This window comes from Lynx rufus, unplaced genomic scaffold, assembly GCF_022079265.1.
Source record: "Lynx rufus isolate CCGP_SWC_20201006 ecotype Redwood Valley unplaced genomic scaffold, mLynRuf1.p SCAF_9, whole genome shotgun sequence".
NCBI lineage: Eukaryota > Metazoa > Chordata > Mammalia > Carnivora > Felidae > Lynx > Lynx rufus.
Window position 1 is genome coordinate 67,340,001 of NW_025814897.1, and position 15,444 is coordinate 67,355,444.

Sequence of the window (15,444 nt, forward strand, 5' to 3'; positions counted from 1 at the left end):
CACAGTTATCATGTGCAAAAAAACAAATGTCATCCTGACATGAAAATGTTCACGGAGTCTGCCCGCTTACCAAATTAATGCTCACTCATCCATTCTCTTCCCTCACTTAACAAATGTCTGTCCCTTCTGGCTGAGGTCAGTTCAGGCAACCGTCAGATATAATGTGGGTGGTACAAGGGCAAACCAAGTGCAGAGTTCATGAAATCAAAGAAGACAGTGTTGGAACACTTCACATGCAACGTCTTGGACCACCAGAGAGCAGATGGAGCTAGAGCAGTTAACAAAGAAAAAATCATGATGAGGCAAGATAGGTTCTTTATGAGAAAATGATTTGCATATTGAAGGATTGATAGAAGTCCTTGGGAAAATGAATGAAGCCCTTAAATTTTAAACAATCTCTTAATAGAGGTGTTGTAAAGTAAAATGTGAAGGATGTGGTTCATCCTGTTGGTATAAAGAATAAATATACCAATGCCAAAATCGACACAATTAATTCTTTATTCCTTCTGTTTTATACTTCTTTTTAACGTGTATTCATTTCTGAGAGACAGAGAGAAAGATGGAGAGCGTGAGTTGGGGAGGGGCAGAGAGAGAGGGAGACACAGAATCCAAAGCAGACTTTAGCCTCTGAGCTCTGAGCTGTCAGTACAGAGCCTGACGTAGAGCTCGAACTCACGAACCACGAGATCATGATCTGAGCCAAAGTCGGATGCTCAACCGACTGAGCTACCCAGGCACCCCAATTCTTTGTTCCTTCTAAAAAAGTAGCATATAATCTATATTTTGTTATATGTATAACTAAAAATAATTTATTTTCATAATTTCATTTGTACGAAACAATCTCAATGAGACCCTTTAATTTATTGTCATCATTTCTCTTTCTTACAATACAATTTTACTGAAAATCATTTTCACTATTTACTATGAAATGTTGGTCTTCATTTTAAGTGGACTCAGTTTAGGTGGTCTTTTTCTGGTGATCACACCCATGACATGATGAGGCCCCCTGTGCTGACGGTTCTCCTCCAAGTCTTTCTCCATTCTAGGAGGGTGCCTACAGAGTTAGGGTGGCTGGACCTCCCAGGAAACCTCAGTCAGACATAGCCTAGGAGGTTCATCTAGGAGATGAACATCTAGGTTCATCTATGGGGGCCTCAGCCAATTCAAACAAACTATGGGTATTTATTCCTCAGTGTTGCAGCCACACACCTTCCCCAGGTGCCCACTGCAGCCTGCACAGGCTGTAAGCAGACCCTCTGGCCAGGCCAGGCAATGTGGCCCCAGCTCAGGACCCTTGACTTGGCCCCGGCCAGGCTAGCTGCAGGCAAGGAGAGGGCACTTACTTGGCCGGCGGGGCTCTGGGCTGCCTGTGGCTCTCCAGGGGGCTCCTCGTCCTCGGGAATGTGGGGCATGGCAGCCTCCTGGCAGGAGTGGCCCCGTGTGCCCGGAACCTCCGCGGCGTCAGCCCCAAAGATGCTCCAAGAGGCCTGGGCTCCGCAGGCTGAGGAGACGCCAAAAGGACAAGTCAAATCCACTCCCATCCCTGACCCAAGTTGGGTTCCATTTCTAGGAGCCATGAGCCGCAGAAAAAGCTTGGTTGGGTTTGTATCAACAGCAAAGGTTGGACTAGGCCAGGAGAGGGCATTTGGAATTGCATTTCCTCCTGTTCATTTGCTCTGTTTACAAAGCTAGAGATGACCTTAGAGATTTTGCAACTAATTTGGTCCTTACAGTAAACACAGCTATCCCAGAAGGGAAAAAAGTGCTTCAAACTCCTCAAAACCATAGCTAATGGAGGACGCTCCACTGGGACCAGACCTGTACTTATGTACCATTTATTGAGCACCTACTAAGTGCCAGGCACTATCCTAGAAACATTTACAACATCACCTAATTTAATCCTCATGATGACCTCTGATGCAGGCATTAATATTCACATTTTATAGAAGAGAGAACAGCATCATGGAATGTCAGCCATTTGCCAAAATCACACAAAGAACCAACAATTTGAATCCAGATCTTCCTGATTTTAAGCCAGGACTCTTTTTACTATACCACACAACCTTCCTTGTCTGGGTTGAGGAAGAGGAGGAGATGATGTTCCCTGACTTTCTACCCCATGGCTGACTTCATTTCCTTCAACAGCTTTTCTGATCCTCAGTATGGGGCTGTCTCACTTGAGGACAGCCCTCACCAGGCCTGCAATTCTGGAGGCTCAGCCAGGGTGCATCTTGTGTACTTTGTGCAGTGCCAATCCTGAGCAACCTTTAATTGTTTCGCCACAAGCCAGACTTATCCCATCTCATGGTCTAGCAACCTTGAGACCCAGCTAGGATTGGCCCAGTCAGCGTAATCTTATTTATCCCACCACAGTGATTGGCTTAGGGATAGAAAATAGATCTGGTGTAAGCCAATGAGCACATTACAGTGTTCTGGGATCCAGGTGCTTGAACTTGCTCGGGGTGGTAGAGTGTGCAGATGTAAGACCTGGTGCTATTGATGCCATTTTGTTTCTATTTGGAAGTCCAGACTGAGGATAAAACTGACAGACACTCAGGAGGTGGTAGAGCTAAGACTCTTGCATAAAAAAGAAGCTGGATCCCTGATCAAATTCCCGTGAAAACTGAACTCTTTCTGGACTAGCCAGCTGCACAAACAATTAAATTTCTTAGTGTTTTACTCAGTTTGACTTGGGTTTACTTATAACTATGAATTTGTAACCACTGTACTAACTTATAACTACTAACTACTGGTACTTATAACTACTAATTATTCTTTTGTGTTTCTCACCATTCAAGAGGCCTAGGACCATGAATGATCTCTCCAATAGACTGGAGCCAATGGGCCTGGCTCCTCTGCTTCCTCTTAGAAAAGGTCAGTAATGTCAGGTCTCAATATGGAGAGGCAGGATAGTAAGGTAGAAAGAACGCAAGCCTTGGAACCTGATACCTGGATTTGAGTCCCCACTCTGCCACTCACTGGCTGTGTGGCCTTAAATGTTGGCTTCACTTTTTTTTTTTTAATTTTTAAAGAGAGAGAGAGCACAAACAGGGGAGAGGAGCAGAGGCAGAGAGAAAGAGAGAATCTTTTTTTTTTTCAAAATTTACTTTGTGGGGAGAGGGGCAGGGAGAGAGGAGGAGAGAGAGAATACCAAGCAGGCTCCATGCTGCCAGTGCAGAGCCCGATGTGGGGCTCAAACTCACAAAACTGTGAGATCATGACCTGAAACCATGAGTTGGACACTTAACCTACTGAGCCACCCAGATGCCCTGAAAGAAAGATAGAGAGAGAGAGAGAGAGAGAGAGAGAGAGAGAGAGAGAATCTTAAACAGACTCCACACTCAGCATGGAGCTGGACACAGGGCTCGATCCCACAACCCTGGGATCATGACATGAGCCAAAATCAAGGGTAGGATACTCAAACGACTGAGCCATCCAGATGCCCCTATGTTGGCTTCACTTCTGAGCCTCACTTTCCTTGTCAGAGGAACAGAGATAAGAATGTCTCCCATGCAGGAATGTTCTAAGTCTGAAATGAGATAGAGCACCCAGCACAGAGTAGGTGCTCACAGAAGCCATCTGCATAGAAGTCTGAAGTCCAGGAAGCTCAGCCAGAGTCCAAAGGCCTCTACCTGGCCTCTTCCTCAGCTCTGCCAGGTCCCCTTCTCTTAATGGGGTGGGAGAAGCCTTCAGAGAACTTCAGAACCAGAAACCAGCCTGGTTCAATAACTTCAGAGTTTCCCTGAAGTTGCTGCTCTGCTGATGAGCAAATGAAAACCACCAGATGCAGACCTTGCCCTCAGCCACAGCTCAGGGGCTACTAGAACACACAAAGGAGAAACAAAGGATATTGTCATTCACTGAGTACCTACTATGTCCTGGGCCCAAGGTGCTGACTGAAGGAGGCTGCAGGAGGAAGTCAGAAAGCCCCACCACCTCCCATGATACTAGATATTCATCAGGTCCCATAGGAAAGGCTCTCCTGAAGGCCTGAAGCCAGAGGGCTGCAGGCAGGGTCAGATCTGACCTCAGCCACAACTCTGACAGATTCCCCCCACCCCAACACACATGCCTTTGAATGAGCTCCCCAAGGAAGGCAAGGAGTCTGATTCATCACGGCTAACTAGAATTTTTTTTATCAAAAAATGCTTATTGATTTTTATTTAAAGAACTAGAGAACTTTAGCCACAGGGTTGGTCAATGTGACCACCATCTTGACTTTTGTCAGTCTGTATGGTGGAAAGGTAGTCCCATTCAGCTCTGAAACAGTTGGGGTGACTTCTGCTGGTCAACTCAAGCAGTTTCATCTCAAGTAGGGGATCCATGAACTGAATTATTCATTCATTCACCACACTGACTTTATGCATACTCTACCAGGTCCTGTACTATGTGCTGGTGACTTAAAGATGATGAAGATGTGGTCTTGGCCCTCAAGGAGTACAGTAGTGGGAGGCTGTAGGAAAACAGTATAACTGTTAGGACTTCGAAAATGACAAGTTGCAGGATCCCAGGAAAGGATCCCTAAACTATGGAAATTGGGACAGGTGAGATATAGTTTTAGCCTAGATTCCATGTTAGAAATGGTATTTGAACTGAGTCATGAATACTGAAATGGTGAGGGGAATTTCTCTGAACAGAATAGGTAGAGGGAAAGGTGAGACAAGAAGGGAGAAACCCTACTAGACATATTAAACCTGGCTGTTGGGAATGAGAGCTATAGGACCAGAGCATGCTGTGTCTCCCATTCTAAATAGTCAGTTTATGGATCAAATGAGCACCAGATTTACCCAAAGGTCTGCTCCATGATTAATTTCTATCACTTTTACTTGGACTTCAACAGCAGTGACATCAGTGGTGCTGGGCAAAGTATATGGTAACAGGGGTTGACAGTAGCAAAAGATATCCACAAACCCAATTCTACCAAGTAAGTTGGCTGCACTTCCCAAGAACCCCCTTAAGTGATGTATTATCTATGTGTAAGTCCAGCCTGTCTTAATAGTAATGTAGTTCCCAAACCATGTGAGGTGACAGTTCTACTTTCCTCTATGCCTTAATCTACACAAAGTGTATTGCACTCTGTTAGTAAGAAGGATTCAGACAAATTGGGGCATGTTCAGAAAACAGGAAGCAGTATGCAGGAAACAAGAGTTTGTCTTTAAAGAACTAAAGACCTTTAGCCTGGAGAAGAGACAGTGCAGGGAAAAATAAAATTGCTTCTCAGATTTTTGAAAATCATTCCTGTAGTTCTTTTGTCCCCAAAGGATAAATGCATGGCCAAAGAATGAAATAAAGGTCAAATCAAGGCAAGGGAAACCTTTCTAGTGGTTGGAACCACCTAAGATGAAACAGGCTACTCTTTAAGGTAATGAACTCCCCATTCCTGGGAGAGTTCCAGCAAAGCCTGGGCCAATGGTCACAGGATTCCCACTTCAGGGGCCATTTTCAACTCTAGGAGTCCCTGAAATCCTGGGAGTCCCATCCCATAGGATTATGAGATCATGGTATCCCAAAGTCACATAAAAAAATATCTCATTTTCTGACCCTCCATTTTCTTTCCTCCCTCTTCTCCTCCTCAAGAAAGACCTTAAGTCAGTCCCTGGATCAGACAACAAAGCAAAACAAAAACAAATTAAGGCAGACAAGCACTAAGAGATGTCAGCTGCAGCAGGACAAAGCAGAGTGGAGGCTGGCTGTGGCCCCACACTTGACAAGACAGAACCCCGAGGTCCTCAGGGGGAGCCCCAGCAACCCTGCCTGCTGAGGCCATTCCCACGCTGCTCCTGCCCTGTTCGCTTTCTCTCCCATCCATTATTATAAACTTACTGCTTAAAATAGCAAGGTAAAAGCAGAGTCCCTCCCCCAGGGTGACATCTGGGTTCTGCTGGAGCTTGTGGGCACACAGACCTTACATCCATCACAGCAAAGTTAAGGATATAATCTGCAGGAAATGGTGATCTAGAGCACCGACCCATAAAAGGAAAAAACATTTAGTTATGTTTAGTCTCTGAGCTGCTCCTTCTTTAACCCATTTTCAGGGCCCTTCTAACTACTTCTTTAGCCTAGTCTGTAAAGGGTTAGGTAGGTCATTGTCAAGAGCCAGTCAATTCTTTGGATTCTACTCATTCTGTTCCCAGCCAGTGCTTAAGTATATAGCTTGGCCCATTTTACAGGAAGGGAAACTTAGGTACAAAGAAGGGAAACAACTTAATTGGGTCCAGTAACCTTTGTACCTGGTGCCAATTATCTAAGCCTCTGCTAGGATAACTATCCAATCATTAGTGGAATTGAAAAGACCAGAAGTGTCTAATCCATATTTAAATATTTTTATCTGCCCCTGGCCATGCTCATGAAAGAAAGCAAACTGGCATACTTTCCTTCATTCTCTCATTCATTACATATTTCTAGTTTGCCTACTGAGTGTTGATTACCATGCTAGGTGCATTTCAAGTGCTATCTTGCCTAAACCCTGTGAGATGGGTTTTATTATTTCCATTTTACATATTAAGGAACAAAGGATTAGAGGGGTTCAGTAATTTGTTCGAGATCCCACAGCTAATATGCGTCAGGCCAAGGATTATAATGCAACTAGTCTGACCCCAAAGCCCATCGTCTCTCTCCTCCTTAGCTGGGAGTTCTGCTGAAGTGCAGCAGAACCCAGCATAGGAAGCTGCCCTACAGAGAATTGGAGTGTGCATTCCCAGCAGGGCCACCAGTGGTGGGGCAGGGCAGGGCAAGCAGCTGCTCATCAGACCAGAGGTCTTATGAGGGCAAAAGTGTGGGCTCACAGTTAGAGGTTGCAGACCCCCACTGTAGGATGACAAATCCACCCATTCCCCCCATCCATCTGTCTGTCAGGCCATCCATTCACCCACACTCCTTCTGACTTTTTCATTCATACACCTGTCCATTAGTTTGTCCTTTGAACTTTTCACCCCAGGAAGTCTCACCCTTGTTACGTTAACTGCACAGCCTCTGCCCCTAGAAAAGCCACTGTAGGACCCCATGGGTTATGGGGAGATGGCAGGAGAGCACTGCTCTGACAGAGTGGCCATACAAACATAGCATGCCCATCCACAGCTGGCAGAATACCTCCATCCTGTACCCCTCAGCCAGTGGGAGGGGCTGCCCATGTCCCTGCAAGCATCATCAGGAATCATGATTTAGCAAGAGCCTTTACAGAAACCACAGAAGTTCCATTACTATTAACATTATGATTAGTCCCATTTTACAAATGAGGAAAACGGGGCCCTGAAGACTTACCCAAAGTCAGTAAACCCATGAACAGCAGTGCCAGAAGCCAGCCACAGGTCTGTCTGACTCCCCAGTCCCCAGCTTGTCAAGCCCACTGGCTCATGGGTGGTGGTCTCGGCAAGCTGTGGCCTCTTACTATGGCTCCATGGATGCCTCTCCCAAAGCTTTGCGACCAGCCCAGAAGAAACCAAGCCTCTCTCTTAATCACAGTGTCCCAGGAGCACAAATCTACAAGCTGAGCGGCTCTCACATTTTCTCTGTTAATCTTAGGGTGTCCAGGGAAGAGCCAGAGGCCCTTCTGGGAAAAAACGGGTTAACCCAAACTCCACTGACCTTTCTGGAGTGACTCAGAATTCTCAGAAGGGAGTTTTTTGTTCTTCCAGCTTTGAATTTTTGCTTTCATTTTAGCAACACAAAGAATTTGAAAGAGATTAGGTTGCTATTAATACCACTGGTCTATCTCTAGATGAAGAATTTGATGAAGGGAATTGTTTGGGGTGACTGCACATGCATGTCTCTCAGTCCCTCTGCAAATTCAGAGGATGACAGGGAGGGCCACTGGAGATCAGCCAGTCCTGTCTCCTGATCCCATCTTACAGGCCCAGATAGGGGCAAGGACTTAATCAAAGCCATACTTATGGGTGAGAGATAGTCAGAGAAGGTCCCAGAACCCCTATTCCTCAGATTCCGCTACAGACATCAGCTTTCTGCCTCTAATTTTGAAGGGCTTGCTTTTGGTAAATGATAAGAAAATGTATCCTTGTTATGGTCACTCTCATGGGAGAGAAAGGGTGTTCCCTGGTCCCTGCTCTCACCCCAGGGCAGTCCTAGACATACTTGGGAAATCTGGGGCATCAGAGATCAGCTCAAACTGCTGAGAGGCACTTCTGTGGGTCCCTGGGCCTGGCCAACTGCAGAGCTGTGTCCTGGATCCCATAGGCAAGCCTGAGTGAGGCTCACTTCAGGAGAACACCATCCTGCTTCCCAACCTTGGGATGTTGCAAGAGGGCTTTGGAACTTGGCAGATTGGGTTCTAATTCCCTTCTGCCTTGCTGGATTAGTCTCCTCTGACCTCTGTTTCTTCATCTGTAAAATGGAGACCCTTTTAGGGTTTTGTAAGGATTAAATTAGGAAATACAAGCAAGATGAGGCACATAGTATGTACTCATAGGTTCCTTTCCCTGAATAGGGCAGCTGAGTTCTCTGGCTATGGCATCATCAAAATCCAACCAGGCCCAGATAGTCTGCTGTTCAACCTGGATATCTGAGTTCCAGCTTTGTCTCTTGTGGGTAAAGGAGACATATTCTTGGCCTGGCCTGGCCTGGCCTGGCCAGGGTTTCTCTGTACAAACAAGTAGATAAAAGATCATCTGACATAATTGGAATTAAACCCATCAGGGGCTATGCACTCTGACATTTACTCTTGCTGACATTTACTCTGCTGTTGGGCAGCCAGTGGCTGCAGACAGTAGGGTTAGAGAGAGAGGGTACAGTACTGTGGCCACCCAGGTCTGTGCCGTGGTCAGTTGCAGGTCTATGCTATAGTCATTCCCAGGTCTACATTATGGTCATCCATTGATCTGTGCTGTGGTCATACCTAATCTGTTCTGTGGCCATCCCATGTCTGTGCTGTGGTCAACCCTAGATCGGTGTTGTGGTCAGTCCCAGGGGAGCAAGGGTGGACTATAGAAGGGCAGAAGGAAGAAGCAACAGCGAGGGAAAGATGAGAGACTGGAAGGGACTTCCAAATGACTTCTTGCCCCCAACACAATTCCTCCGGCCCAGAGGCTGGGACCACAGAGGCTGTAGCCTGGTGGTGCTTTGGGGAGGCTGGTCCTGAGCACTTCCCACACCCCCTGGGATCTATACTCTCTGGCCATGCTCTCCAGGCTTGAGGATCTCTTACAGGTTCTATTGTCTGGGGCTGCCTTCCTCCCCTGATTCAGACCCCATTCAAGCCCTGAGAATGAGCCAGCTTCTGCTCAGACCAGTGCCAGGGGTCACATCTAGGAGAAGAGTCTGGCTCAGTCCCAATAAGAAGAGAGCAAGAGTCAGCACTCACTGTGCTCAGCCAGGGGCTCCAGTGGGGGGACACACAAGATAGCTACAAATAGTAACTAACCCCTCACATCCCCTCACAGCTCCTTTTTCCCCATTACTCTTCCCTTCACACAACCATGGAGGCCATTAGGTGCTCATTGCCTTAGAGAGAGGTGTAGCATCAGGGGGTAGAGAAAAGGGAGTCTGTCTGCCTTATTGTGGGGAAGGGCTAGCCGTTGGGGAAACAGAGAGGGCTTAGGGTATAGAAAAGAGATTTGGGAAAAGCATCCTAAATAAGGGTAGGTCACCACCACCCCCCGCCCCCACCACACACACACACACACACACACACACACACACACACACACACCCAGGACTAGTAAAAGGTTATGGAGCAAGGGAGAGACAGGAGAGACCAAGTAGAAGCAATGAGAGTATAGATTCTGGTGAGTCACTAGAAAAGAACCTGTGCCCTGCTTCCTTGGAGAGGTCTGGGGGAAAAGTCCTGAACTCTAAGAGCAGAAAGGTCTTAGGCCCCATTTCCCAGACAGAACCCTGGGGAAAAGATCCCAAAGAGAGGAAATGGCTATCTGGAATGACTTAATAGACAAGAACTTCAGACATCCTCCCAAGACTTCTATCATCCCAGGGGGTGCATAGGTGAGGTAGGGAGCACATGGCATAATCATTTCTGTGCAGCCAGCAGCAAAAAGTTGCCAGACTTGAAGGTGCCTTGAGAAGGCTAATTCAGGGGTCACCTACTAACCAAGGACTTGCAGAAAGTACCGTAGACATCTTGTCAAATGGTCCAGGACAGATGATATCAGGCACCAGGGCACCCTCCTCACCCTAACTCCCTGACACTCGGGAAGCTTCTTGGATCTTGGATGCCACTTTGGAAGAAGAGGGTTGGAGAAACCCTGAAATGCCTGGGATCCAAATTCTAGGTCCCCGGAAAAATAGTTAAGCCAGGGCCAGAACTCCCTCCATCCCACCCCATCCCCCAGTTATGACAGGAAGTAAGCCAAAACATCTCCCCAGGTTTCCTCTCCAGCTTGTTCACTTCAGCAATTCTTTTTTTAAAAATAAGTCCACTTGAAAAAATTCTCTCTTCTTGGAAATATGTACAATTGCTCAATCAGAGGCAGTTCAAAGGCAATGGGAACAGCAGAAAAGTATCTGAGCCTCCCATTTAGCTCCTAGCAGAAATAAATATTGCCCTATTCTCTTTGTTCCAGGCCGCCCAGCAGCCTCTTCCCTGAGTCACTCACTCTAGGGTGACATGAATCATCATCCTGGGGTTAAGGACCACACGGTTTTCCCCAGGTCCATGTGGCTGGCTGGGGTACTGAGGGGCCATCAGGAAGAATGGAGGACAAGAGCCTTCTCCTAGGTACTGGGCCTGGCTCTGCCTTCCCAGATGTGTGACCTTGGGGAGTCCCTCAGCCTGTCTGACAAGGAGGTAGATTTGTAGCTCTTCCAACTTGTACTTTCTTGGAGTTTCTCCAGTGGTATGCTAATTGTCAAGAATTTTGTGAGCTGGTTGTTAAACACAGACATCATTAAAAATTGAATAATAGCTTTTTGCAGTGGCAGTATCATAGCCAATGAGGTTTATCCAAGGCGTGATTATTGCTAGGAAAGAATTAAGTTACAATTAAATTACACTAAAAACACAGGAAATCAACACCCACAATAATCACATCCTAATTATTTTACTACATTTTATTGTTATCTATACTGTTGAGATGATTTGGTTCTACTGTGGGGGAACATTATATAATGATGTGCTACTTACTATTCATCTCTTTACAACTTCACATTCACTGATGTCCAGTTAGTAGCCTGAAATCGGTCATGATGGCACATAAATCAGCAAATCAGCAAATGCTACATATCAAGGCCTTTTTTTTCTGAGAGATCTGGGTGTTAAACATTTGCAAGGTCATCACTGAGCCTCTCAGTCCTGGGCTCCACTCCTTACCCCTACCAGGGTGCAGAAGGAATGCAGATGACTTTAATATCACCCCATGGTAGCAGAGTTATGGAGATTCAATTACCAGTTACCTTTGCACAATGCTTCTTAGGTGTACCATGTTGCAAACAAGATCCATTATTTCTTCCCATCCCCAGCCCTGCCTTCTCCCAAGCCCACTCCTTCTGTGCCCTAGTGAATGGCATTCAGACTAAAAACCCAGAAGTCATCCTGATTCCTCCCTCTCCATCAATCCTACAATCAATTAGACTCTGAGTCCTGTCAGTCCTAGTTCAGACATGTCTTTGATTGCTTCCCTCCTTCTTCTGGCCACCACCCCTGCCATGGATCTGTGTGACCGGCATCACTACAACAACCTCATTGTTCTTTTTACCTCCACTCTGGCCCCTTCTGACCACCCTGTGCAAGGTGCCAGAGAAATCTCTCTAACACACAGGTTGGATTGTTCTGCCTCTTCTTATGGAAGACAGAGTGTGGCAGGCCAGAGAGTACAGGCACCATCTAATGAGGGCAGTTCCTATTCAGTTCTGAGGTCATGAAAAATTATGTAGGAGACCTAGCCCTGCTCCACACAGAAGCATCTCACCAGTCCAGTGGACATGCCTTTGACAAAGTCATCAATCCAAACCCAGCATGAGATTTGGTGGCAAGCACAAGATGTAGTACAGTGAAAACAGCAGGGATTTGGAAGTGAAATAGACCAGGTTCCAATGTAGCTCTGGCCCTTACAGCTCAGTGACCCTTGACAAAGCAATGAATGTTCTCTGGGATCAGGCTGTCGTTTGGAAGATGGAGCTAAGGTACTTCTCTCAAAGGGGTGTTATGAGATTTAAATAAAGTAAGGCATGTATCCAGCACACCGTAGATACTTAGGAAGTATTCCTTTACTCACCTCTGAGAGAGAGTATTGATTAACACAAGTCACTTGTGCTTTCATGCAACACAGGCCTTCACTTACAACCTAGGTACGCTCCTTCCCATCTACTTCATGGGCTTGGTTTTCTGCTTTGCCAGCCCACAATAGATCAAAAGCAGCGAGAATGGACAACACACTGCAGGAAGGAAGCAGCCACATTCAAAAAGTGGATACAAGCCCTCAGCTTGGCACAGAACCTGGAGCTGGTCAGCCCAGGCATGTTTTCCTAGACACCTTCCTGGTCAACTGAGTTCAGTCTTGGTTGACAGCCCAGCCCAAAGCTGGTGGGCATGAAAGAAGCAAAGCTCTGTGTTGGCTCCCTGGAAAAGACAGGAGAGCAAATGCTGTTTCAGAACACTTCTATCCACGATGGTTATAATGCATACAGTCTGACACTTTAGACATAATCATCTTTGTTTACAATATATTGATTGAGGGGGAAAACAAGTGGTTTGATTCTACTTTCATTTTTAAATTATATATATTTTTATGTGAAATAGAAGTTGATTGATTATGGCCATCCTTTAGGGAGGGAAGTCCAGAAGTTAAAAACTCAAATGTTAAAAGTGGTTATTTTAAAATGGAATTATGAATAAAATTAATTGAACACTTTAAAAATATTTATATCTGTATATTTTCCCACAATGAGCATGAGACTTACTTGCATCATAAATTATGGAATTGTTAAAGGAAGAGTCTTTTTGGTGTCCTGAAAAATTACTTAGAAAGGACAGTTTATGGCTAAGGATCATGGACTACTTAGGCATTATTGGTCCTCATTACAGCATGTGCTACTTGAGGCTCTGAGCCTTCCTGTGGACTTTCCTGTCTAGAATTCCCTGGCTAACTCCTGTTCATCCTTTAATACTAAGTTCAAATATCACTTCCACCAGGAAGCCTGCCCTGACTCCCTCTGGGCTCTGACAGTCCTGTGTTCTCCCTTGCCTTGTGGCTCATTGCTTTGCCTTGTAATCATTTGTTTACTGCACCAGTAATTCTCAGCCTTTTTGCTACCCATCCCCCCTAAGACATATGATAAATTTCTATTAACTAATAGAGCATAAATGTTCAGGATGGTAGAATCATGAATTGTCCTCCAGTGAACTCTAATGAGGCCCACCTATTGGGCACACTGTTCCCCTCCAACCCCTTTCTCCCCCTTTCTCAGCCACACTGCATTAAGAATCATGTCCTAAATGGTGGGCTCCTTGATGACAGGGCCAGTGTATAATTCATCTCTCAGGATTTCTTGAATAGATGAAGAAATGAATGAGCGAGTAAGTGAGAGAGTAGATGAAAATATGTCACAGACTCTATGAAACAGGGAGGTGAAGAGTTTGATCCCTGGTTTTTGAGGGAGCCTTGGGAAGCCAAGTGACCCCTCCAGGGCTGACTTCACTTGTGGTCCTATCATGGCCTTGGAGTTCCTCTTGTGAGAAGTGGGGAAGACAAGGCCCTGTTTTCCTTTTAAATGACATTAGCACATGTCATCTGGGCTGCTGCATAAGGTGGATGGCTTCACCTGCCCCACCCTACTGAGCTTGCCCAGGTTAACAGCAGAGTTTTTCTCTCAGTGATGTAAGTGGGTTTCCTGTCTTCTCTGACACACAGGTGTGCAGATTTTCCCCATAGGATTCTATCACCTAAAACCTCACAAAAAGCCTCCTCCTCTGCCACCTACATGTCTCTGTTTGACCATTCATGAATACTTTGCAAAGTGTCTTATCAATGGGACTTGCAGCTTTAACTTGAATCCATCAGGGAGCCACAGAACATCCCCACTGGCCCTTCCAACTCCACTTTGAAAACTAGCCAAAGCATTCCCCAAATGGCCAGTGGTGGCACATGCTCAAATGTGCCATCACCCTAGTGTCTGCTCTCCTGGAACCATCTCCCCCACCCCTACCAAGAGAAGTGAGCCATGAAGGTTTGCAAAGTGGCCATAGCCTCTGAAGCCAAACCTGGCTCAACTCCTGCTCTGACTCCTGCTCTGGTGCTGGGCTTTAGGGCACAGTCCGGCCTAATATGTGCTTCAGGAGGCCAAAGAAAGGATTGCAGAGGCTCAGTGACAGGGGCTTTCTGGGGAAGGGAAGGGCAGACTGTGATACCATCCACCTGTGTGACAATGGATTCCTTTACCACTCAGGCTTCAGTCTTCCCATCTCTCTGGTAGAGGATTAGGCTAATTTGCCAGCCTGAGCCCCAGTTTCTACCCCATGAGTTTGGAGTCTATGTTGCTTATGCAGAGAAGTCATCAATCAGAGGTAAGGGGTCTAATTGACAACCCCAGGGCCAGAGGCTGCCTTTGGGCATCTTTGCATCACATCCCCTCAGTTACAGTGATTGGCTTAAGGGTGAGCATGTGACCTACCCAGAGCCAATGAGACCAATAAGATTTTGCTGGGAAAGAGATTGTAAACTGCAGATCTTAAATGTAAGATGGTGAAAACAGAATCCTTATTGTCTAAAAATGGAATCAATGTGAGAGGATAGCAAGGAGCTAGAAAGTAGGTCCTGAGGCTGTTATCTAAGGGTCTGATCAAGCTATGCCTGATATCCCTGGCCTTTTATGTTTCAAGAACCAATGAATACCTCTTTTTGCTTAGTCTGCCTTGTGCTGGCTTTTTTGGCACTTGCAACAAAGAACTCCTGTTGGTACAAACAGCTAAGCCTTTGTAAATTGGGCTGTACAGGGTGTTTCTGGACACCAAAGCTTCTCTCACCTCACTGCTCTGCTGCCTACATGAGAGTCTGAGTTGAAATACTCAGTTCTAGAGCAAATGAGCTTGCCCTAAGTTATTCCCTAACTAAATGTATCACCATGCCTCTTTCCTCAGAACCTGCTTCTCCTTTTGCATTCCCTGCCCATATTGATGGAATCAGCATTCTCCCAGAAATCCCAGCCCAAACTTCTGAATCCCTACCCCCACAATGCCTGCTCCTACCCTTCCTTCCACTATACACCTGTACATTTTAAATATATACTCAGGCTTCAGAGGAGTAACTGGGTTTGGCCAACCTCCTTGCTCCTGCCTAAAAGATAACCTAGTAAATATAAACATGTTTATTGAGTCAAATTTCAACCTTCAAATGATTTTCAAGCATTGTTGCTTCCTTCCAGATCATCAGGAACTCACTCCACCTATTCCTCAGTTCAGAGTTGGGTGGGATCTCGCTGCTGACCGTCCCCAGGAAAGCAGGCCCCAAGACCTGCAATGTGAGGCCATGTGCACAGGCTTGC

General features: G+C 46.1%; 1 protein-coding gene and 1 pseudogene across 1 annotated transcript in view; one reads left to right on the plus strand and one right to left on the minus strand.

Annotated features, from left to right (window-relative positions):
- IRAG1 (inositol 1,4,5-triphosphate receptor associated 1) overlaps positions 1 to 15,444 on the minus strand; it is a 117,097-nt gene that overhangs the window by 73,092 nt on the left and 28,561 nt on the right. The window contains 1 exon segment of the mRNA XM_047070566.1: positions 1,344 to 1,501. Within this exon segment, the coding sequence (XP_046926522.1) occupies positions 1,344 to 1,501 (158 nt within the window).
- LOC124506621 (uncharacterized) lies at positions 10,870 to 11,023 on the plus strand (annotated as a pseudogene).